The sequence below is a fragment of the Eschscholzia californica genome, unplaced genomic scaffold (assembly GCF_041429995.1).
Source record: "Eschscholzia californica isolate CP2 unplaced genomic scaffold, dmEscCali1.0.p SCAF_5, whole genome shotgun sequence".
In the NCBI taxonomy this organism is placed as follows: Eukaryota; Viridiplantae; Streptophyta; class Magnoliopsida; order Ranunculales; family Papaveraceae; genus Eschscholzia; species Eschscholzia californica.
In genome coordinates this window covers 39,272,892-39,297,908 of record NW_028238472.1, presented here as the reverse complement: position 1 = coordinate 39,297,908, position 25,017 = coordinate 39,272,892, and the positions used below count along the sequence as shown (strand labels likewise).

Genomic DNA, 25,017 nt, shown 5'->3' with positions numbered 1-25,017 from the left:
AAAAAAAAATAAGAATCATAATAATGCTTGAAAGAGGAGTCAAACCCTTAACATCTTACAAGAAACCCATGCCCCTGATAGAGTATATTCACTCGATTTTAGTATATCAAAGAATATACTATGCAATATATTGGTCGGTAGAATATCCTAGGTATATTTCTTGTAATATCCTCTGTAATCCTATAATATTCTTTGTGATATGTTTGTAATATTCTTTGTGATATGTTTGTAATATTCTTTGTAATATTCCTTTTGAATACTATATAATGGAACCCCTACCAATGATTATGGCATGGGAGAATTTCACATTTTCATGGTATCCAGAGCTTAAGGTTCTGAATCTCAATTTTTTTTTCAATTCTCTCCATCCCCAACCTTTCAACAATGTCTTCTTCCTCATCCACCCATTTCCTGCAATCTCCCACCTTGACTAATCTAGTCCCTTTAGTCTCTATCAAACTAGATTCCACCAACTATCTCACATGGAAGAAATAAATAATTCCAATCATGAAATCCCAAGATCTGTTTCACCGTGTCGAAATCACAGCTGGTGCTCCACCAAATCAAATTTTTGATGAATCATTGAACATGGATATTGTTAATCCAGCTTTTATGCGATGGACCAGAATTGACCAAACTATCATTAGTTGGCTCAATACAACAATATCTCCTTCTGTTTTTGCACAAACTCCACAGTTCAACACTGCTCGAGAATTCAACAACTATTTGGAGACGACATTTTCAGCTTAAAATAATGCTCGTAAGCCCAACTTCTTCTTCAACTACAAACTTTGCAGAAAAATGCTTTGTCTATAACTAACTATGTAGGTCATCGCCGCCTCTCATATTTTGGTTCCTGACATTGAACTTGTATTGCATACTTTAAGAGGTTTAGGCCCAGACTATTCAGTCTTTGTGGCTGCAATCGAAACAAGGGAAAATCTTCCATCATTCTCTCAACTTCTTCCTTTGTTGTATACACATGAGATGCGTATCCAACAACAACATACTCCTCTTTAGTCAACAACATTGGTGGCTAAAAGCCATACTCCATCACATGATTCGACTCAAAATCGGTTCTATGGTTCTAGCCGAGGTAGTCGTGGTGCCAGGTTTGGTAATAGAGGTCGAGGACGTGGTAGAAGCAACTGGAATTGCACTTTACGAATCAAAGAGGTTCAATTCTTGGTAACCCTATCCTTCTTCTTCTTATGATCCACAAGTTTTTTGTCAAATATGTGACGCCACGGCCATACCGCTTATTTTTGCTATCATCGAAGAGATCAAAACTATCAACCGAACGATATTCCTCAATCGTTGAATGCTTACTACCAAAATGCTGAGATTTATGATCCCTACTATTATGCTGACTTTGGGGCCTCCAATTATATGGCTTATGATTCCACCAAAATGGTTAATATGAATCCTTACAATGGCAGTGACCAAGTTTCTGTTGGCAATAGTTCACTTTTACCTGTAAAGAATACCGATAATGTTATCCTCAATTCCCCATCATCTTCATTAACATTGAGAAATGTCTTTCATGTACCTTCTATTACAAAAATCTGATCTCCGTCTATCAATTGACCAAAGATTTAGATTGTTTCGTCGTGTTTGATAAAAATATGTTTTATGTGCAGGATCGGCTAACAGGGAATCTGGTCCTTCACAGGCATAACAAAGGTGGTTTATATCAATGCTCCACTTCAACCCTTCGATCTTTTAAGAAAATTTTTAGGAAATTTCATTCTTATTTTTTAGGATCTAGAGTGACAAATAATGTATGACACATGAGATTGGGACATCCCCATTATCGTGTATTTTCTAAAATTATTTCAAATAAGCGATTAGATGTTTCTAATTCAAATCATTTATGCTCAAGTTGTATTATGGCCAAACATCATACACTACCCTATAAACCATCTATATACCAGTCTCAACAACCAATTTCTAAAGTGCATTCTGATTTGTGGGGACCTTCACCTATTGTTTCAAATTCAGGATATAGATATTTTTTAGTTTTGGTCGACGATTTTACTAAATTCACGTGGCTTTATTTTCTCACTGAAAAATCTCAAACATTTAATTGCATAAAAGATTTTCATTTAATTATTCAAAATCAGTTTAATGCCAAACTACAAATTTTTCAAAGCGACGGTGGAGGTGAATTTACTTCAAACAAAATCAAAAATTATTTTAGAAGTCATGGAATCTTACAACAATTATCTTGCCCTCATACTCCTCAACAGAATGGAGTTTCTGAGAGGAAGATAAGACATGTTGTTGAAACATGACTCTCTCTTTTGCACCAAAGTTATCTTCCAAAAACTTTTTTGCCCGAGGCATTTGGAACGACAACATATCTTATTAATCGTTTGCCAACTTCAGTTCTGAAAAATAAGTCACCTTTCGAAGTGATTTCCAAAGAAAATTAAGGTATGAATTTCTGCTTGTATTTGGGTCACAATGTTATCCATTATTGTCTCCTTATCGCAAAAATAAGTTTAATTATAAGAGTTTTCCATGCATCTTTATTAGATATAGTGACTTGCATAAGGGATACAAGTGTTTTGAACCGAAATCTTCCCGAACTAACATTTTTCGGGATGTTTTATTTGATGAAAAACTTTTTTCATTTGCATTACCTGAGTTTCAAAATCATGAAAATGAGGTGACGGTGAAAGAAGCTCCAAATTGGTTTATCTTAGATTTCGGAAATTCACCCTCATCCTTCCTTTTTCCAACCAATCCAGGTCTAAATTCCTCACCACCATCTTCTTCTCACTTAGATATTCCTAGGGATGATACTACTGACGTAGCTTATTGGGAAAATGGTTGTTTAGGTCAAGATATTATTCATAATAACCAAAAAGACAAACATCATACTAACTAAAACTTTTCAAAATATTACGGGTAATGATAGATAAAAGCTAAAATAATATGATTAATTAGCAATCAGGTCATTTTATATATTTTTGTTCCCGAAATACCCTCAGACATAAGAAATCACTTTCTCTCTCAAGAAACCTAGAAACTAAGGTTTTTTTTCTTCTCCATTCTTCTTCAGCCTGATTTTTCTTCTTCTTCTTCGATCTAAATCCTATTTCCTAGCACTTGATTTAAACTGCATTTAATATCTTCATCTTGTGAGTCTTCTACTGGATTTATGTATGCATTAAGATCAGGAACAACCGAACAAGTATGAATCGAGATCACGAGCATGAAATGGAAAACGATGGTCTTCATCAGTTGTTTTTGGTGGATCAAAGTAACCTTAAACTGCACCGAACTATGAGTTTTTGGCAGAAGAGAGAGAAGTACTAGTTTAGGCGATTTTAGATTTTTCATTTTTCTTTTCCTGTTTCATGCGACAGATCTCGAATCTCTAGTTCATCTGTTGTTGGTGATAAAATCTGGTTGGGGTTGTGTGTTATTACTCCTACATTGTTATTGTTAATATCTTATTTTACTTCATGGGTTAGTTTTCTAGGATTTGTCTAGTTAAGGCTCTTATCTTCTCCTTCTAGTTTCGTGCGATTGGTTCTTCGATTGATAAGTTGGTGGTTGATTTTGGTGTTTCACTGCTTGTCTTTGTTATTGGTTTATTTGGTTCAGCTTTTGAATCAGTTTATGGTTCAACCTTGATTATTTTGTAGATCAAAGTAGCCCTGTTAGCATGCCCAAGCTAAGAAGGAGAATTTTAATTGAAAAATTACAAAAGTTAAAAAAAGCTACCAATAAAGAAATCTCATTGGGTACTCAGAATTATCCCATAACAACTCTGATGTGTAGTACTCTACGAAAAAATTAGTCACTAAAGTGATACCCATATCTTGTTCGATGAAATGCATCAAAGAAATACCATTTATTTGACTACTGTAATCTCTATTTGTATATATTATATCAGTGCTTAAATGGTTTGAATCTTCTTCTTTTTAAAGGGCCTAATTAATTAGATGAAATTAAACTTCAATGATTTGAAGTTTTATATGATGAATAATTAAATCAATTCCAAACTCAAGATTTCGTAGACACATACTCTTAGTTTATATTCTCGACCTGCAAATCGAGTTTGCACGATATGCAACTCAAGATTATATTGTGCAAAGGTTGCAAATCATGTTTGCAATCTATATTTTGCAAACACTGTTTGCAGAACAGATTGTTGCAAACACGTTTGCATAACAGATCGTTGCAAACACGTTTGCAAAAAAACATAAAAGAAAAAAATACTGTTTTTTTCTGTTTTTTTTTTGAAAAAGAATGTTGAAAGTGGATCTTGTTAGAAAGCTAATGAAAAATCATTTCTAAATCTATAATTTTTATAGAAATCCGACATCTCAAACAAAAGTTATATCGATTTAAAGTTTAAAGAAAAATAAAAGAATTTAGTTGCACAAAATGACAAAAAAGGGTATTTTAGTATTTGCACACTTTTTGACCTGAATAATAATTTTCAAATGTTTTATGTTTTTCTACCCATTTTCAATATTATTTTGACCTTTCTTGAAATTACCCCTAGCTCATTCTTCATTGCCAATTTTAGTGCCTACTTCCAATGTTTCACCAATAGTAACTTCGCCATTAACATCTTCCTCTTCAGCTAACTCTGACTCCCAAATGGTTCCCAATGATGTAATATCTCCAACTCCACGTGTAAGCAAGTCAACTGAACCGAGCATTGATATGGACTCACCGACAACTTTGTCGAATGAACCATCAATTCCCTCGCAACCGGTCCGCTCAATTCATCACATGGTAACACAGTCGAATGATGGAATCGTTAAACTAAGAGTATATGATTCTTTAATGGCAACCAGACATCCGGTTCGTTTCGCATTAGTCTCTTCTTTACCACCATTACCTACCTGTTATTGTGAAGCCAAGTCTAACCCAAAGTGGTGTGAGGCCATGGCCGATGAGTTTAATGCATTGATTCGGAATCAGACTTGGACTTTAGTACCTCGACATCCATCTATGAATTGATTGGTTCCAAGTGGGTCTTCAGAATTAAACCCAAAAGTGAAGGTACTATAGATCGTTACAAGGCTCGACTCGTAGCCAAAGGTTTTAATCAACAACATGGTATTGATTATGATGAAACATTTTCACCGGTGGTGAAACTAGTAACTATTCGACTAGTTATTAGTATTGCAGTTACATCAGGTTGGAAACTTACTCAATTAGATGTTAAGAATGCCTTCTTGCATGGTCTTCTTAATGAAGAAGTGTATATGACTCAGCCAACCGGTTTTATTAATACTATTTATCTTGATCATGTTTGCAAATTAAACAAGGCGTTGTACGAGTTAAAACAAGCCCTAGGCCTTGGTTCCATAGATTTACATCATATCTTCGTGAAATAGGTTTCATTGTCTCGAAGACAAATTACTCTTTATTCATTTGTCAAACATCATCTTCAATTACAATCCTATTATTGTACGTAGATGATATATTGGTTACAGGTTCAAATTCAAGCGTTATATCAGATTTGATTGATCGTCTTCATACCCAATTCTCTGTGAAGAACTTGGGAGAACTTCATTACTTCCTTGGAAGGAGATTAATCGTTCTAACTTGGGGATCACATTAACTCAAACAAGATACACACTTGAACTACTTTATAAAATTGATTTGCTTAATTCCAAGCCCGTAAGCACTCCTAGTCCCATTGGTTAGAAAATATCGATTACAGAAGGAAAATCCTTGATAATGCAACTTTATATCATTCATTGATTGGGGGTTTACAATACTTATCGCTCACTCGTCCAGATATCAGTTATTCTGTCAATCAAGTTTGCCAATATGTACACTCACCAACGGACGTTCACTTTATAGCGGTGAAACGTATCTTCCGCTACCTAAAAGCTACCTTGGGTCGAGGTTTATTCTTCGGGAATGATAATCCTCCCATTTTTCAAAATTCTCATTCACAACTTGTGGCATATTCTGATGCCGATTGGGCTGGTGATCCTGATACTCGTCGATCTATTTCAGGTAATTGTATCTTTCTTGGGTCTCACTTAATTCAATGGACTTCTAAGAAACAACCAACCGTGTCACGGTCAAGTACAGAAGCTGAATATAGAGCCATGGCCATAACAACCGTTGAAATTGCTTGGATTCAATTTTTTACTTCGTGTTTTGGGAGTGCTAATGAACAATGCTCTTATTCTTTATTGTGATAATGTAAGTGCAACTTACATGGCTCATAATCCCATTCTTCACTCACGAATTAAACATATAGATCTTGATTATCATTTTGTTTGTGAGAGGGTTACAAGAGGTGCTTTACATGTTAAATACATTCCAACGCGAAATCAAATAGCTGATATTTTTCGAAAGGATTAGTGAAGCCTCATCATCAAGTATTATGTTCTAAACTCTCCCTCCGGGATCCGAAGGTTGAGCTTGAGGGAGGGTGATAGAGTATATCCACTCGATTTTAGTATATGAAAGAATATATTATGCAATATATTAGTTCGGTAGAATATCCTAGGCATATTTCTTGTAATATCCTTTGTAATCCTATAATATTCTTTGTGATATTGTTTGTAATATTCCTTTTGAATACTATATAATGGAACCCCTACCAATGATTATGGCATGGGAGAATTTCACATTTTTAGCCCCTATCCGCTAAACTACAAGTTAACTCATGATTTTGATTCTATTCGAAATATACTATAATTATTATTTCGAAAACATTATACAAAATTTGAGGCCCTTAACTACGTTAGGTTCCAAAACAACCGCTTTGGTTGCTTTGGCCCGGGCTGCCTACGCTGCCAGAAGGTGGTGGCGCCTATAGAAGAGCTAAGAACCAGACTGTCCGTCTCTCATGGTTAAGGTTTAAACGAAACACTGACTCAGGTTAAATACAGTTATCATTGTCGGAGCCGGATGACCTAAGCTGGCTATAGAAAGAAGAAAGCGTCGGTGGGGGTTAACCGTGGGTTAAGTTGCAGTTAAATCTAGAGAGAGAAAGAGAGAGAGAGAGAGAGAGAATCGCTTCGTTTATAAGCCAAAGAGAAACAAATTTTTGGAAGCCAGAGAGAGAAGGAAGAGGTTTAGAAAGAGAGAGAAACCTTGGGCTTTCAAAAATCAATAGATTAGTTGTTGCTATGGGAGAATCAAGCGATTCCGTTTCCATTGATATGGAGACTATCTCTCTTGGTGGAAAGGTTTGATTTTTCAAACAGATACTATTCATTTTTTCTTCTGAGTTACAATTGCAATTTGATGTTCTTTGCATTATTAAGGTCATTTACAGCTTAATTTTTGGGGATTTTTGATGGGTTTTGTTTTTCCCCATTAATGGATCTTTTATAGTTTGAATCACTTGTTTGATTAATGATTCCAGCTCTAGCATTGAGGTTTCTGAACTAATATACTGGGTTTTTCTTCATTTTGGATTATATTTTGGGGGGATGAGAGATTTAATGTGTTCAAATTCTAGGTTATCAATAAATTTCGTCATTTCTTGTTGTTGGATGTGAATAAAGTAAAAAATTTCTTGGAAGTTTTCATAGTAGTTAGTTAGCTAGATGCTTTTTATTCTTTTCTCATTTTGGGGTTTTTTTATAAGTTTAATTTTATTTCTTCACATTTGGGGAGATTAGATAATTCACCCCAATGATTTGTTTCTTCATTAGGGAAAGTTACTTGAATTAGTGAACTCTTTTCTTGTTTCTTTCTTTTCATTAGAGATTTCTTTTGTTCTTTGAAAAAAAAAGCAATCACTTTGCTTTTCTCCTTTTATTATTATTGAAAGCTTGGAATTAGTTGTCAACCAGCCATATACTTTATCTTTTACCATGATTTTATTGGATACCCTTGTTTCTTTTGAAGATCTCTTTTACTATACTTGCTTATTCATTTTTTATCTCATTTGAATTTGTAGAGAAATGTAAAGAGGCTCCCTATATAGGAATGTTGCTTTTACCTGTTCCATTTTTTGTCGTTCGGGAAAGAATGATTCCATTAGTTAATACTTAAGGAAGAGAAGAAAGAAATCGAAAAGAGATATTCTTTTTATCTTAAGAGAAAGAAGTAACATCAAAGATTCCGAATAAGTTTTCGATTTGTAGATCTGTTTTTCGAATATGAAAGCTTGCTAGATTTACATCATAAGGGAAATAGAATACTTCTGTTTATAATGTCAATCAGTTAGGCTTTACTCAAAAACCTGGATTAAAATTGTTGATTACGTTAAGTCTTGTCCTAAATATTGTTGTTTGCTTTCTGCTTGTTCTTGTGACTTTTTGGACTAGCAATAATGTCTAATGTTATTGATCCTCAGGAACATCTTGTACAAACGAGCTATGGGGTTGTATCTGTTGTTGTGTTTGGAGACCAGGACAAACCGGCGCTCGTTACTTACCCTGATTTAGCACTAAATCGTAAGTGCAATTTTTTTATTAATAGATTTATGACTTAGATTTTTGTCTTCAGTAAGTTTTTAGTATATTTTGTCAAAATATAGAGTGTACATACTATAACGGCCATCTCTTGTTCTTGAGAAGCAGGTCATCTCTTGATCAACTTACATTATCAAATTCTAATTTTTTTTCCCTGACATTTTTACCTGTTTCACCAGATATGTCGTGTTTCCAAGGATTATTCTTTTGTCCCGAAGCAGCTTCCTTACTGCTTGATAACTTCTGCATTTATCACATCAGTCCTCCTGGGCACGAGGTCAGTTCTCGGTTAACTTGATTAAACTGCAATTTTCTATTAAAAATTTTTGGCATGCCTAGGAAGGTATTTTTGCCCCTCTTATTGAGAGCTCTTATTCACATCATTTGTTTTCTGGACCTTCTTTCAAGAGCTCTTTCAGTTAGGAGCTGCTCCAATTTCTTCCGATGATCCTGTGCTCACTGTTGATGATTTAGCAGATCAGGTTGTCGAGGTTCTTGACTTCTTCGGGTAATCATCAATGCAGTTTTGTTTTTCATAGTGGTAGTTAATTAACCAAGTAATTCCTACTTGTTTGACAATTTTCTTCCTTTGTAAATCTGTAGTAAGTAGGTTGAAAGTTGTCAGCTAAAACCCCAAATCAAGAACCTTAAACCCTAATTAACAGAAAAACTTATCAGCAAAATACTGATATTTGTATTTAATGGCTCGAATATCTATTTGTTTTCAGCTTAGCTGCTGTCATGTGCATGGGGGTCACAGCTGGTGCTTACATACTTACCCTATTTGCTGTATGTAGTCGTTGTTCTAACGTGCATCTTGGATTCTTGAAATAGTATCATTTCTCTTTTTGTAAAATTTACTAATATGAATTTCCTCAATGATTTCAGACAAAGTATAGGGAGCGGGTAATAGGTTTGATACTTATTTCTCCTCTATCCAGAGAACCGTCGTGGACCGAATGGTTATACAATAAGGTCCGCTTTTTAATTAAGCTTGATCTCCTTCTCCGAACTTAACAATAATTACGAACTTGCCATAATAGTATTATTACATTTAAATTATCTTCAGGTGATGTCGAATTTACTCTATTACTATGGAATGTGTAATCTGGTCAAAGACTTTTTGCTTCAGCGTTACTTCAGCACGGTATATTAAATTATAAGTTCTTATCTCGTGATTTTATTGTGTATATTAAAAATAATCTGAATGGATTGGTTTTCTTCAATCTACTGCAGGAAGTTCGTGGTGATTCACAAGTCCCAGAATCAGATATTGTTCAAGCATGCAGAAGTGTGAGTACTTAATCTACTTCGCCTCCTCTTTCTCTTAAATCATTGTTGTATTAGAATAATGGGTTCTATAGCACTCTCTTCGCCTATTTAGTCATGGTTTTGTTTCTGCAGTTGTTAAATGAGAGGCAGAGTACGAATGTATTACGGTTTCTTGAAGCGATTAGTGGGTAAGTGTAAGTCTGTCCAATTTTACCACACAACACTCATGCACGCGCACATGTAGTTTGAGGGGCAGTTGATTTGGAGTTTTGAATTGAGATCTTATTCATGATTTGTCAAAATGCAGGAGATACGACATCACGGATAGACTAAAAAAATTACAGTGTCGGACTCTCATTTTTGTCGGTGAAAACTCTCCTTTTCATTCAGAAGCAATTGATATGACCTCAAAACTTGATAGAAGATATAGTGCCTTAGTTGAGGTATGCTCTAAATTTTGTATTATATTGAAAACCCTGTTTTATTGAATCCACTATTAAAGCTAAAAACGCGCACTATATAATTAGCCGGGATCCATGTGATTGGTGGAGGAATGTTTAGATCCTCGCTAATCATATGTTGAGATCTGCATACCTTCGAATGGGCCAGGTTGAGGAACACATTGCAGACCCAAGTTCGAGTATTTGCTTGGCCCGCATGCTAACTTCAAGGACCCAGATAAGCAAGGACAAAATCTAGGTTATAAAGGATAGAACAACCCAAAGAAAAGTTTAGCCGGAAGATTAATGTGAAAATTGGTTATTCAGGTTCAATCATGTGGATCAATGGTGACAGAAGAACAACCACACGCGATGTTGATACCAATGGAGTATTTCTTGATGGGATATGGGTTGTATAGACCATGTCAATTGAGTGGAAGCCCAAGAAGCCCATTGAGTCCATCTTGCATCTCCCCAGAGCTGCTCTCACCAGAAAGCATGGGATTGAAGCTAAAGCCCATAAAAACTCGAGTCTCTCGGCAAGTTTGATCAGAAAAACACAGTTTGATCATTGGTGGTGGGGTAAGGTCCAGGGTGCAGTCATTTACTTACTCTGGCGTTATCTTAAAGTTGGAATTTGGGGTTGGCATATTTTTTGGTTGAAGTGTAATGGTGTATAGATAAAAAGAGGGATTAAGAGAAACAGAAGTTCATATATATTAAAAGGGGCCTAATAAATATTATATCTATATGTATAGAGAGAGGGAGAGAAAGAAAGAGAACAGTTGATTTCATTCATTTGTAACAGGGCTGATAAAGTGAGGAGAGAGAAAGATACTTAGGCTGTAAATTCTGAAAATTATTTATGATGATGATGATCAATTTAATAATCAAATTAAAGAGAGAGAGAAAAAGGTAGAGTAAGATTTTGTTAATTGGTGGTTGTTGAGGTGGTGGTGGGTAGGTGGGTCCTTTTGTAATTAGCTTCAATTATATGGAGATGGGTTCTTCATTAGTTTCCATGTGGCTCATTTACCTTCTCTTCACATTATACAAAAACAATAAAAGTGACAACAGAATAGGATCTTCATCAAAGAATGGGATCTTCATCAAAGAATCAATTATGTATCTTGGGTGAAAATGTCCACCAACCGAGAGAGAGTTCTTCAAAATTAAGTATTGTTGATTTGGTGTAGGCTTGGAATAGGTTTTGGCTTGTACCCTATTCCACAGTTCTGACGCCTCTAGTCCTATCAGTTATCGATATTGTCCTTACTTTAGACACCTCACATATGTGCGGGTTTTTGTTCTTGAAGGCTCCACGAGCCCCCCAAAAGACCTCGACGCTTACCAAGTTCGAGGGTACACTTATAGCTAAGGCTCAGGACACTCTCGTAAGTGATGTGGGACTATAGATGTACGCTCCAGCTTGGTAAGTGTCGACGTCTTTTAGGGAGTTCGTGGAGCTATCAAGAACAAAACTTCGTACCTGTGTGAGGTGTCTAAAGCGGGGACAATATCGATAACTGCTACGGTTTAAGGCGTCACAAGTGGTTTCAGAGTCGAGAAAGATTCTTCACTGAAGGTGGGTGATTGTGACAGTCCCACATCGCTCACGAGAGTGTCTGAGTTATAGGTATACACTCAAACTTGGTAAGTGTTGATGCCTTTTGGAGTGCTCGTGGAGCCTTCTAGAACAAAACCCGTATCTGTATCTAAAACGGAGACAATATCAATTACTGCTAGGACTTGGGACGTCACAATAATATCATATATAATATAACTTTTTGTTTATCACATCTTAAGGTGCTTTATTCACACTTTTATGTCACTCTAAGTTACATAGGATATCTTTTTTATATTGTGTAGTTGATATGGGGAATTCCTTTTTTACTATTTTATGTATGATTGGTTGCTTTCTTTTTCTTTTTTTTTGTTGAACTGGTTGCTTTCTTTTTGTTCTATCCATCTTCTCATTCTCTGATTTTGGGGTGGTTTGATTGTTGGAATGATTAAAGCATGTGAATTGTATCAAGCCACTATTTCTTTCCAATCACTATTTTATTCTTCCAACTAATCAGGCTGATTATGTGCTCTGTAAGGTGGACCGAAGGGCAAAATATGGGACCTAATTTATTCCTTTGAAAAATTTCCATATTGGCTGGTGATGTTTGTTTTGTGTGCCAGGTATATCACAGAGTGTGTGCACTTCTTACTTCATCTAAAAGCATATGCAAAAAAGTATATTTCATAAAAACCTAGAAAGATCTATTGGTTCCCATCCCATTATCACCAATTCCTAAGTCAATTCTATGTTAAGAGTTTGGGCTCCAAACTTAAAGGTTAATTCACCACAACCATTCAAAGAGTATATTTTCAATATTTTAAGCTAATTTAAATATTACACTCCCCAATGGCCAAAAGTGAGACAATGTGTTAGTACGGGCTCTCGAGCTCCAATTCGCCCTTAAGATGTAGGCAATTTAATTATAGAACAAGATGAAATGTAGTTTTAGTTTCTTCTTTTATGTTGTAGCCAACAGTTGACGCGGATCTCCTAGCAACCTCTGTTACATCACGATCCAATTGAAACATATTTTATAACATTATGCTCACGCAAAAACGGAATGCTACTACATGATGTAAATTTTAGCAATCACGTTATCTTTGTTTGGCTTTGACAAGAAATAGGAAGGAATGTGATTGATTTTACATTCCTAACTTGATTTTTAGTGCATGGATGTATGAATATCAATATCAATGATATTTTTTATATCTATTTTGCCCTTAATCGACATAAACAACAAAAATCAACCTTTTCATAACAATGGAAGCTACATGCATTCTTAATGAAATCGTGTTAGGTAAACACCATTGAGAAGTTCATGAACAAAATGATTAAAAGAAAACAACCAATTGTATTTGCAAATAATAATCAACAAATAATAAGTTGTATTTGCAAATAATGAAGAGTTGAAGAACATGAAACAGAAGCCCAGTAGGTGGAAAGAGTGGTGCTTGTGAAAGAGTCGGCCCAAAACAGCCACTTTAAGAGCTTCTAGAGTTGGTTTTCTTGAACCCATATCCATATTCAACTAAACCTAGAAATCAACAAAACTCAAATTCCTAACCCACCATCAACTGTCAGCCACCCCATGACCCCAATGGTATGGAGAGGTAGTAGGCTAGTGGAAGTAGGGGTGCCTATAGAACTTCCTTCGCCACTGTAGACCAAAAGGTGATGTGTAATCTAAACAACTAAGGATTAGTTTTTTGTTTTGTTGAAGAATAACCAAGGATTAGTTAGCTATTAGCTTTGTTTTTGTTGAATTAGTTAGCTATTAGCTTAGGTTCAACACAAATTGATTGGTCATTAGGCAAACAAATTATGGTTAATTTCATTTTGACCCCTAAAAATGACCAGAGCACTAAAATGGCTTCTAAAGATGACTAACTTCTATTATGGTCCCTTCAACTAATATTCCATCATATAATTTTAAGGGTTATTTCCCTAATGGCCCCCAACTTTGTGACCAGCTTCCCGCCTGCCCCCCTACTTCACGAGAAATACCCATATGGCCCCCTTCCGTTATAACACCGTCACTCTCTCTCCTCCATCATGTTTTCTCTCTCTGCCAAGTCATGCCACATCACCTTCTCCGGCGAGAGTCGCTGGCCGGCGACTTCAAACCTTAAAAAAAAAAAAATTTCTCTCTTCCTCTCTCTCTCTAAAAAAACAAAAAAAAGTTTTTTTTTTTCTTTCTTCTCTCTCTCTAGAACTGTTAGTTCTAGAGAGAGAAGAAAGAAAAAAAAATTTTAGAGAGAGAGAGGAAGAGAGAAAAAAAAATAATTTTTTTTTTTTTTATGTTTGAAGTCGCCGGCCGGCGACTCTCGCCGGAGAAGGTGATGAGGTGGCGTAACAGATGATGTGGCATGACTTGGCAGAGAGAGTAACATGATGGAGGAGAGAGAGTGACGGTGTTATAACGGAAGGGGGCCATATGGGTATTTCTCGTAAAGTAGGGGGCCAGGCGGGAAGCTGGTCACAACGTTGGGGGCCATTAGGAAAATAACCCTAATTTTAACTCTAGAAAGGTAGTATTAGGTGAACTAATCGAGTAGGCTACTAGTTGGGTTATCCAGGTAGAAAGGTTTTGTTGGAGTAAATAGGTTGGCGTTAATAAGCGGGTATTGACGAGAAAACAATAACGGGTCATGGTCGGCCTCAGGCCAGATGCATGATAGCATCTCCAAACTCGAGACCGGCCTATTTATTTCGTTGGGTCAATCAAGTTGGGCCTGTCTTTATGCTTCGGGTATCCACGGACTCTAACAGACTTGAGGTGTCCGTGATGGGCTTCGAGTGGTCGAGATTTTTTCCCACCCTAGGACCCTTACGGTCTACTCATATTAAAGACACTTTTCACTCTCTAATTAAACTCGAGTACCTGCATCAAAATACTAGTTTTTTTTTCTTGAATAAGTCAGCTGATATAAAAGCATCTCCAATGTAACACTCAACTTGAAAAACTCAATTTGACACAAAGGATTATTTGAGTTTTTAACAAAAAAAACACTCTCCAGTGCAACATTTAATTAGAATCTCAATATGATGTGTCAATAATAAATGTTGAGATATTTGAATATTTGAACATTTATTATTGTATCTCAATTGATTTGCACCATCATCTATTATATAAAACAGAAGGGAAAACGATGACTGGGACAAACATCCTTATTTAATTATGCATATTGTCTAGAAGCCCTTCTCAAAATTTAAAATATAGTCCTCCGTAGAAATAAAGTTACCTATTTAAAAAACAATTATCCTTTCCTTCTTAGAAATAAAATAACTAATTTACAAAAAAAAGAATCAAAATAAATTTTAAAGGTTAAAAAAAGAAATTAAAATCTCTTTCTCAATAAAATAATAACTAATAAAAATCTCTTTCTCAATAAAATATAACAATAAATTTCGTAATATTTGTTGATACAAGTGTTCGTGTCCTAGGACACGGGATATACCCTAGATGTAGGACTATATTGTCTATAAATCCTTCATAATTTACAATGGAATCCTTCTTTAAACTAATTTTTTTTATATGATTGGTCAGATTCGTGAGATATTTCGTCGGGATTTAGGATATATATATATATATTATATATATATACATTTCCAAACAAAAACTCTCAATTATGCACAAAAAAGTAAAGAAAAATAATTTCGAATCCTTAATCTCTCTCACTATTCCCAATTTACAAACTTGTTACTATTATTATGTTTTTTATGCACAAAAAATTAAAGAAAAATAATCTCGAATCCTTAATCTCTCTCACTATTCCCAATTTACAAACTTGTTACTATTATTATGTTTTTTTTGTGAATTACAATGTTTCTAAATTTGTCTGTACCTAAATTACTAATATATTAGAAAAAGGATTGAGGTTTATTATAGCCTATAAAATTAGCTTTAGCCTTCCCCCAGCAACATGGCTCAGCTTCTACAAATAATTGCATCTATCGACTATCAGGTCAAACATTTGGTAGACCACTAAAATTTGAAGAGGCAATAGAAGAAAACATTGTTCTCAATTTATTCGTTATTCTCCTTTGAAAACACGTTCTTTTTACGTTTGATTGTACAAGGGGATCCCAACCAAAATTTGGCACAGAACCCAGAATTCTCAGCCACAACCCAATGAAATTTATGAATGAACTGATGGATCACATTAGTTGTACTTTTTTTTTGATAAATTCACATTAGTTGTACTGATGTGACAAAATCTGATACCAAGACAGTTAATTTATTTATTCCACGTTGATTCATGAAGAAATAAAACAACTTCTGATCAAGTAGGGGACATAGTTTCGTGATGGTAATATTAGTGAATTTTCAGCATCTTTAACTTTAATGACATGGAGCTTAAAGTGAGCAGAAAAGATTTAATACAGGTATTTCTCCCTTCTCATTCTGACATACTTCTTGGAACACATAAGCATGAGGCTTGGTTCCATACCCATGAGATACAGGTTATGTGGTATGGTTGCTTGTGTATCTTAAGGATGTGCTTATATGTGGGCTCATTTCCATATTCTTTGCTCAAATTACGTCTGAATAGTAAAATCGCAGGGTAGATGAATCATTGTGTTATTTCTTCAAATTATGTTGTTTTATATTGTTGTTGATATTTAAACTACATCGGCTTCATTATTTCTGGAAATTTTTCTTAGATCGTTTGAGAGTGTGTGCGAGACTTACAACAAAATCACCATCTCTTTTTAAAGCCATTTACTGATGTTTTACAGCATCACGTGGTTACGCATTGTTTCTTTTCTTTGAACTTTTTTCTAATGGCGGGAAATATATTGTTTGTTTTAAATTTCCTTTCATCCATACTATCTATTTTCTAGCTATCTGCAAAATAGATGCGCTATTGAATAGCTTTATTCTCCAAATTCGCAATTGTGGAAGGATGCAGTTGATTTTGGTGCAACGTCTACATCCCATCCAAGGTTCTTTACGTCGATGACTATGACGAGCTATCTTTGCGCTTTCAAGAACAATTTTATTTTTTGTTATTTCGATGGGTTTTACACTTTAACATTGGAGAACATGGAAGACCACGATTTATTTTCATTAATAACTTTAAACTATATTTAAATGAGATTTTTATCGTGCCGGAGGCACGGGTTATCACTAGTTTTATATATTAAATTACAAGAGATAACCCATTAGATACCCACACCACAAGGAAACGGTAGACAAACAACCCATACTAGTTATTGGGACCCAATTGGCGTTATTCTGCTTAATTTCCAAGCAAATAACAGGTCTCTTTTTTGGACTCAGATCAAGATCAGCCACTAGGTCATGCCTCATATACACATACAGAGTTAGATACCAAACTCTCTTCCCATTTAGGTGCATTCTTTAGCACTGGTCTTTATTCTCATTTGCCTACTGAAAATGGCCGGAACTGTAATACTTTTCGATTTTGATCGAACGCTTATCGATTCTGATAGCGATAAATGGGTCGTCGATCAATTTGGATCGACCAAATTGTTTGATGAGATTTGTTTAACTATGCCTTGGAATTCTGTTGTGGTAAGTATTCATATAATGGTGGTGTCTATAAAGATTAGTTTCTAATGTTTTTAATTTTATGATCCTGAAGTTTGGTTTTTTTTTTGTCAATTCCAGAATAGGATGATGGAGGAGATTCACTTACTGGGGAAGACAATAGAAGAGATAGCTGAATGTTTAAAACGAGTTCCTTTGCATCCTCAAATCAAGGCAGCCATTAAATCTGCTCATTCCCTCGGGTAATACAACTGTCTCTCCTTTTCTCTCTCTATATATATAGACTCTTGATATTTCTTTGGGAATGGAAACTTTCATAGGCGCCCCCCATAAGGGTTAACCCTCTTTCACTTACAAAGTCCCCTCAAACTTGCGTTGAGGAAGGTGCTTTTAACACTATTGAGGGTGTCTCTCGAAGTAGGAAATCTGTGAAAAACTTTCGGAGCACCAAATTAACAAAGGGGAATTTGGTCAAAACTCCCTAAGAAATTATGACTTTGGTTAAAAAGGATTCATTAAAGTTTTTTAGGCTTCACCTCCCTGATGGCAATTATGTAAATTTCAATTTCAGTAAAAAGACCAACCTAACCCCAGTCTAAGAAAATACCTTGCAAACACTTTGCACTGCCTTGCAAACACCTTGCAGAGCCTTGCAAACACCATGCATGGTTTGCAAACACTTTGCACTGCCTTGCAAAGCCTTGCAAACACCTTGCATGGTTTTTGCAAACAAATTGCAGAGCCTTGCGAACACCTTGCAGAGCCTTGCAAAAACTTTGCAGAGCCTTGCGAACACCTTGCATGACTTTTGCAATTACCTTGCACAACCTTGCGAACACCTTGCAGAGCCTTGCAAAGCTTTGCAAATACCTTGCAGAGCCTTGCAAACACCTTGCAGAGCCTTGCAAACACCTTGCAATGCCATGCAAATGGTTTGCAAATTAGTTTTTGAATTGATTTAACATGAAATTTGTTCAAATTATTATATATTGTCTAATAGAATGTTGTATCGAAAAACTAGCTAAAACCCCTACAAATTCATAATAGTCATTTTATAAGCTCTAGCACCATCATTTTACATTTCTTCGAAAAACTTCCAAAGCTTTCATGAAATTCTCAATTTGAACATAAATACCAATCATGATTGTCCAAGAAAAAATATTTCTCATAGGCATTTCATCTAGCAACTTTATAGCTATTTCAACCTACCTAAGTCTTGTATAACCAATTAACGTTGCATTCCAAGCAACAACATCTCTTTCAAGCATTTTATCAAACACATTGCATGCATCAACTATACTTTCACAACTTCCATGTAAATCCAACAAATAAGTTTGAACATAAACATCAAAACTAACAAATTGTCATCCATCATTCATAACTCAATGAAAATAAAGCAATGAAGAAGTTGGATTATACCCTACACTATCAAATTTTCCTTCCATTGAAAGTATATAAAACTTTCTCTCTCTAGAATTTAGAACCAAAAACTAAATCAAACCCCTTAAAAACCTCTTCAAACTACAAGCAAATAGATTAAATCACCAAAACCTAAAAACATCAACCTATCTTATAGCTAAAATAAATTCAAACTCCAGAAATTCTAATCGGCGTCGACAATCCAACTTGGTTCGTTCATGAGAAAAACTCAAGTTCCTAATTTTTTAGTTAGATTATTACTAGGTATTTCTAATTGAATGAAGGGTATTTTTGACTCTTAAAAAGTTGGTGCTTTTAAAAATGTCCTTCAAGCCTATTTTTATAACTTACTTGGGGCCTAGCTAGTAAAAAAGATGGTTTGTCTTTTTAACAAAAAAATACAAGAAATTGGGCTCCGGCCCAATTTCCTGATTAATCCACGTAACCTAACAAATTCTGGAGTTAGACACACACACTGGTTCGGAGAAAAGAAGTCTGAGGAAAAAATCTCAATTCTTGAATTAGCTTTTGGGGTAAGAGTCAGGGCCTATGTGTTAGATGCCTTCTGAAAGAGGAAGATTATTCGAGTTAGTCTAACGTTAGTTGGAGAAGGGATTTATGGTCATATTCTAAATATAAAGGAAAGCCCTACCACCCCCCACCCCCCCACCCCCCACACACAGAATGAGACATGACAATATGACATGGTCATGAAAATCTATAAGAGCGTGTCTCTGTAATTGCTATTGAACACCAGGACCCCCCACCCACCCACCCACACACACAAACACACATGGGGCCCAAATATTTTAAATCCCAAGGAACTCTCTATCTACTCTCCTATTTTCCCTTTCCCTCGTCAAGTTAACGTTTTCCGTCCACGTGGGGATGTAAATCAAAAATTTCGAAAAAAAACGGGAGTGTAGTCAAATTTTGGTTAATCACAAAACATGGTTTCCTTCGATTATATTTTCAAGTTTTGGTCAAATTTCTCTCTATAAGGCGTGATTTTCTAATTCCTTTTGATTATATTTACAAATGAATTATTGTTGCACCTTACTAAATTATGGTGGCCAATCACAAAACATGGTTTCCTTCGATTATATTTTCAAATGAATTATTGTTGAATAATGAATGTCAAATTTCAGGTCTGATTTGAGAATTGCGAGCGATGCAAATGCATTTTTCATCGAAACAATCTTGAAACATAATGGTTTATTAGATTATTTCTCAGAGATCAACACCAACCCTACCTTCGTTGACGAGCAAGGGAGGCTTAGAATCCTCCCTTTCGCCTCCATGCCTCATGGTTGCAGTTGTTGTCCTCCTCATATGTGTAAGGTAACAATGTAGCTGTGAATGAGTAGGTTTGACGTATGACCCGATTAAGTATCTTAGTGTTAGCTTGTTCTCCACCATTGCCATCCCTAAGTTATCTCATAAATAACTTAATTCTTAGTCATGAAGATGTTTCGTTTCAATTTATTAACTAAGTGTTAGTTGCTTCTATTCTATAGGGCAAGATTGTCGAACGAATTCAGAGTTCTCTTGCCAAAGATGGGGTAAAGAAACGGTTCATTTATGTTGGAGATGGTAGAGGTGATTATTGTCCAAGTTTGAAACTAATAGAAGGAGATTTCATAATGCCAAGAAAAAAATACCCTCTTTCTGATTTAATACGCAAGAACTCGTCACTTGTTAAAGCAGAAATTCATGAATGGAGCAACGGAGAAGAGTTTGAAGAGACACTTCTTAAGCTCATTACAATGTAGTTAAAAACAAGCTCGAAGTTCATATATGAATAGAGCAAATTCAATTCGTATTTTTTTAGGGTTGAGAAGTCAGGTTGTGGGCGAAAGGTCCATTCTGCCGTGCAAAATGAGCTTTTCAAGCTTTTGACCCTCCCCCTCCACTGAAATTATGTAATATGCAACAGCCACCCAATGTTTCATATTGATTTGTGAAGTCTCATACTTATTATGAGTAACTTACATTATTAAACTTCCATGATTGTCTCTTCGGTTTTAAATTCATCGACTGCAATTTTCATAGTATTTTTCTTCTACCGGGCGGCAACACAAATTCATGTATGAAAATTTCTTTTATTGGTTTGATAATGCCATATTGGTAACTCGAAAATGTGATGAGTATGTTGTTCGATTACTTCATTTTATTGTTATGATAATGCCATATTGGTAATTCGAAACTGTAATATATCCATCTCCCTCTTCTTCTCTTTGTTTCCAGTTTATTTTTTCATATTGTTGTATGAACCTTATTTTCACAGTTTAACTAAGTCATAATATAAAATCAAACAGTATGATGAAGTAAGGGCTGGGTACCTGCAAAGGCACTTCGACTTGGTGTTACACGTTAAGGGTCAATGAGAAATCAAAGGTAAAAGTTAAGATTCATTTTCAAGGCAAACTTGTTTCCTAGTCTTTTCCTCCAACGCCAGAGTGATGATGTCAGAAATCCTTGAACAATCATTCTTGTACCTTCAACTTGATGGTTTTCTTCCTCCGTTGCAAGGCAACCCTATTTCTTTTTGTAGACTTGCGTGGCCGACTTTAATGAGGGCCACTGGCAAGGCCTTCAATAAAATATTTCTCATTATCACGTCTTTCCAATATCGCAAAAAGATATTTCATGCCATCGGATCTTCCGCGTAACCAACACGTCTCTTTGGCAGAGGGGAGCTCAAGGTGTGGAGCTTACTTCTACAGGCCTTTTGTTCCACGACTCAAGATGCAGAGTTCGCTCGGATTCACCCTTTTGGTAGCCTTTAATTAAGTCAACACAGAGCTCAGGGTGCCTAGGAAATTCGTGTCGACTTCCCGCTACAGGGCTCAGGTGGCACAGATCCTTCGGGTTCACCCCTCTGTGGGGGTTCCATCGAAGTATCACTCGTGCGTATTCTAGATTTCAGCACATGCCACTCCGATCAACCGATTGACTTCTTGACTGGTCAAAGCTAACCAAAATTTAGCTCAGCACCTTCGACTGAAATGCTTGCTTCATTGCAATACTGTAAGGTCTATTGGTTGTGCTTTCATGAGAAAGAAGACACATTCATGGATCCTTCAATTACAGCTAAAAAATAGTCAAATTTTTTTGGTAGACTTCAAAGAACTTTTTTTCAGATATCATCATATGTTGATATGTTTAGTGAAGCGAGGTGAAAATCGTTGAATACTTTCACTCTCCTTCAGTGGCAAATCATCAAACTGTTTCCACAACGATTGGAGATTGATTACAATATTCTCCTTCAGTGGCAAATTATCAAACTGGTTCCACAGTGATTGGAGCTTGATTACAATAACTTTTTTGCGAACTTAGAAACTCATTTGCCAGACTAACAGTAACCCATGTGTGGCATCCATAATTCTACCAAGGATCAATGTGCCAACCCCTTGTTGGTAGGATGTATTGCTTTGATTTTGCATCCAAGCTATATTTCAGTCATCCCATGAATAAGTAAATAAGAAGGTTAGAAATTAACTAGGCAATTATAATAGCCCTAGCCAACTTATGAAGCTTAAGTAACATTAATAGCTCTATCGTATTTCTTGGTCGATTCACAGTATATAACCTTCTAAGTTTTTACCTTCATAAGTAGACCCATTGATAGTTTGTCAGTTTGGCATTTCTGCAACTTTCATATTGGTGAAGTCATTTGGGTTGGCAGTGCCTGGACTGATCAGAAAGAGAAGCCTAGAGTGGTGGACAATACTTTATCAATAAAAACCTATAAAAATGGACGAGTATCGAATAAAACTAAGAACAATGTAGTGGGGACAATACATAGCAATGTTTCGATCTACAAACTATAATGACAGTAACTCGGCCCACAATCCATATTAACCACTTAATTTAGTCTAGATTGAAAATAATAATAATAATAGGACGATTAGAACACTAAACATTTTAACAGTTGATTAACTCCTCATCAAGAAAAAGTAATTTCAGGACATTCAGATAGTAACATAGTACAATCTAAAGCAGTGAATTGAACATTATAAGGTTCATCAAGTTCAAGTGTCAATAGCTACCATTTTTCCTACCCTCTGAACTATTTCTATTGTTCTTTATACAATAAATAGCACGTAGGATGATAAAATTGATCTCATTCCCGTTATCATAAGCGATAAGAGACATTCACCAGTAATCTCCACACGAGCACTTTCCATCTTCAAAATGATGAAACCTTTTGTTGTCTCGAACAATCAGCTGCCTTCCAACAATCTTTGACATGATCTTGATTGCATTATGACAATCACCACAAATACGAAGATTCTTGATGATCCTCAAAGGTGTCCTAGCAGGAGTACTAATCAAACCATAAGCAATTGCCAACCTTTCACTATGATAAAGCAAAGCTTGTTCCTTGGCTTCTTGATCAATGTCATGAAGGACATATCTTGTATCAGGTACATATCCAGCTTCTCTCTGACCCTTCAATTTCTCATTCACTTCACCCTTGTAAGGAGTAGTACTTCGAAACTCACCCACTCTATTCTTTCCTTCAAGCATGTTATTAGGGAACGACCGTTTCTTTGGTGGTGGTGTGGGTAGTTTGTTTGAGACAGCCTTAGATGGGTCAAGTTGAACCATTAATTCTTCGGCACGATCTTCAAGATCGATATCTCCATGAATTCGAGCAAAATTCATCAAAGCTTCCCATATTTGGGTTGTGGGTTCAAAGGGTAGATTTTCGATAAATTCCTCTGCCTCACTAACATGTCCTGATTTTCCTAGAACATCAATGAGCCCTAAGTAATGCTCTATTCCAGGTGCAATTCCAAACTCAGTTTTCATCAACTCAAAGTGTATAAACGCTTCTTCGACTGCTTCAGCAGAAGCACAAGCAGCAAAAACTGAAAGAAAAGTCTCTTGATTAGGTTGTAAACCTAACTTCCTCATCTGTTCAAATAACTGCAATCCATCATCGCCTTGTCCATTTACTGCAAACCCATTCATCATCAAATGCCAAGAATCAAAATTCTTTTCAGGCATTCTATCAAACACTCCACGGGCATCATTCATACTTCCGCATTTTGAGAACATATCAATAGATTTGTTGTTTAATTGAAGATCACCTCTAAACGGAGACCTAACTAAAAAATTATTAACCTTTCTTCCTTCTTCAATCAACTTTGAATTTCCACATGAATCCAATAAAGCATAAAATGTGTGTGCATCAGCAGGAACACCTTGATTCAGAAATTCAACAGCTTCTTTAACCTTACCCTCTCTACATAAACCCATTAGGTCAACATTTTGAGGAGGTGGTGGAGGAATAGGAGCTTGATTAACCCCCATTTGCCTCTGATTCTGACCCTGATTATTCCATTGATTCAGGTTAGGGTTACTGCGTTGAGGATAGTTCTGACCCTGATTCTGATTATTCCATTGATTGAGGTTAGGGTTACTGCGTTGAGGATCATTCTGACCCTGATTCTGATTATTCCATTGATTAGGATTAGGATTAGTATTCCCACGTTGAGGGTAGTTCTGAACTTGATTCTGAGAATAACCCTGATTTTGAGAATTCCACTGATTAGGGTTAGGGTTTCCAGGTTGAGAAAACCCACCACCACCACCACCACCACGTTGGAAAACCCTAGGATCAGATTGTTGAGGTCTTTCATAATTTTGAGGGATTGCTGAAGTAGTAAGGGACTTCAATGGGAGATATCGCCCAGAAAATGAAACACTTTTTAGAGCTTGATTATATGTGAAGATAGAGTAAGATGGGTGTGAAATTAGTACCTTAGAGAGAGAATAACTCATGTAATTACCTACTCGATGAATCGCCATGAACGAAGACATATTGGGTGATGAAGAAAGGATCGAAGTTTGCCCTAGTTATTTTGATAGTGGAAACTGAATATGGAAGGAGAAGGTTTAGCTAGGGTTTCTTCTTTATCTACACTGAAATTACCTTCTGTAAAATGATTGTAAGTATAAGGTCTTTTCTGTCATTACGGTGAGGAATTTTACTCAATGATTTGATTATAAAGCTTGATGTTTGTCCATCTGTAACCGTACACGTGTACTAATTAAATCTAGTAAGTAAGGGTCTCACTCGATCATGACCATTACATCTCCTTACCCTTCTCATAAGTTTTCTGTCTCCCTCAACAATTTTTATAGAAAAATAAATTGCTGACCATGTCTAAAAATGACTTTAAGCTTATCATTCAAGATGTGAAGAACCAACAACCAAAGGATGAATTATCTCTTGTGATTCTCCACAAGATCGGAAAAAATAATTCAAAAACTTCTTCAACTTTCAAGTAAGTATGTTATTTTTGCACTTGAAAAATTGGATTCAAAGTCCGAGTGTAGAGATTAAACATTGCACGGTTGATATTGATAATC

General features: G+C 35.8%; 2 protein-coding genes, 1 long non-coding RNA gene and 1 pseudogene across 5 annotated transcripts; 3 read left to right on the top strand and 1 right to left on the bottom strand.

Annotated features, from left to right (window-relative positions):
- The first annotated feature begins 324 nt into the window (after positions 1-324).
- LOC147539114 (uncharacterized) lies at positions 325-1,804 on the top strand. 2 transcript variants are annotated; one of them, XR_015226339.1, is made up of 3 exons: positions 325-760; positions 888-1,176; positions 1,641-1,804. It is a non-coding gene; the product is annotated as an uncharacterized LOC147539114 (long non-coding RNA). The 2 variants fall into 2 exon arrangements; XR_015226338.1 differs by having other exon boundaries at positions 888-1,188.
- A 4,802-nt stretch (positions 1,805-6,606) lies between these two features.
- LOC147539113 (protein NDL1-like) lies at positions 6,607-11,027 on the top strand. Its single transcript, XM_086642032.1, has 11 exons — positions 6,607-7,184; positions 8,303-8,402; positions 8,600-8,697; positions 8,840-8,928; positions 9,149-9,209; positions 9,309-9,395; positions 9,490-9,567; positions 9,657-9,713; positions 9,825-9,880; positions 10,000-10,135; positions 10,460-11,027. Exons 1-11 carry the CDS (start codon positions 7,125-7,127, stop codon positions 10,679-10,681), a joined length of 1,044 nt encoding a protein of 347 aa, XP_086498158.1. The 5' UTR covers positions 6,607-7,124; the 3' UTR covers positions 10,682-11,027.
- A 5,948-nt stretch (positions 11,028-16,975) lies between these two features.
- On the top strand, positions 16,976-20,638 carry LOC147539112 (inorganic pyrophosphatase 2-like). The gene is made up of 4 exons (XM_086642498.1): positions 16,976-17,238; positions 17,335-17,456; positions 19,782-19,974; positions 20,151-20,638. Exons 1-4 carry the CDS (start codon positions 17,101-17,103, stop codon positions 20,403-20,405), a joined length of 708 nt encoding a protein of 235 aa, XP_086498624.1. The 5' UTR covers positions 16,976-17,100; the 3' UTR covers positions 20,406-20,638.
- A 1,920-nt stretch (positions 20,639-22,558) lies between these two features.
- On the bottom strand, positions 22,559-24,595 carry LOC147539111 (pentatricopeptide repeat-containing protein At2g15690, mitochondrial pseudogene; annotated as a pseudogene). The gene has a single exon (XR_015225821.1). The product of XR_015225821.1 is annotated as a pentatricopeptide repeat-containing protein At2g15690, mitochondrial pseudogene (transcript).
- Between the last annotated feature and the right edge of the window lie 422 nt (positions 24,596-25,017).

What these genes read in the sequence shown, in the direction of transcription:
- LOC147539112 (XM_086642498.1), top strand. Translation starts at nt 17,101, where the DNA reads ATGGCCGGAACTGTAATACTTTTCGATTTTGATCGAACGCTTATCGAT. An exon ending in AAATCTGCTCATTCCCTCGG is followed by an intron (nt 17,457 to 19,781) that starts GTAATACAACTG and finishes GTCAAATTTCAG; the next exon opens with GTCTGATTTGAGAATTGCGA. An exon ending in GTCCTCCTCATATGTGTAAG is followed by an intron (nt 19,975 to 20,150) that starts GTAACAATGTAG and finishes TCTATTCTATAG; the next exon opens with GGCAAGATTGTCGAACGAAT.
- LOC147539113 (XM_086642032.1), top strand. Translation starts at nt 7,125, where the DNA reads ATGGGAGAATCAAGCGATTCCGTTTCCATTGATATGGAGACTATCTCT. An exon ending in GAGGTTCTTGACTTCTTCGG is followed by an intron (nt 8,929 to 9,148) that starts GTAATCATCAAT and finishes ATTTGTTTTCAG; the next exon opens with CTTAGCTGCTGTCATGTGCA. An exon ending in TTGTTCAAGCATGCAGAAGT is followed by an intron (nt 9,714 to 9,824) that starts GTGAGTACTTAA and finishes TTGTTTCTGCAG; the next exon opens with TTGTTAAATGAGAGGCAGAG.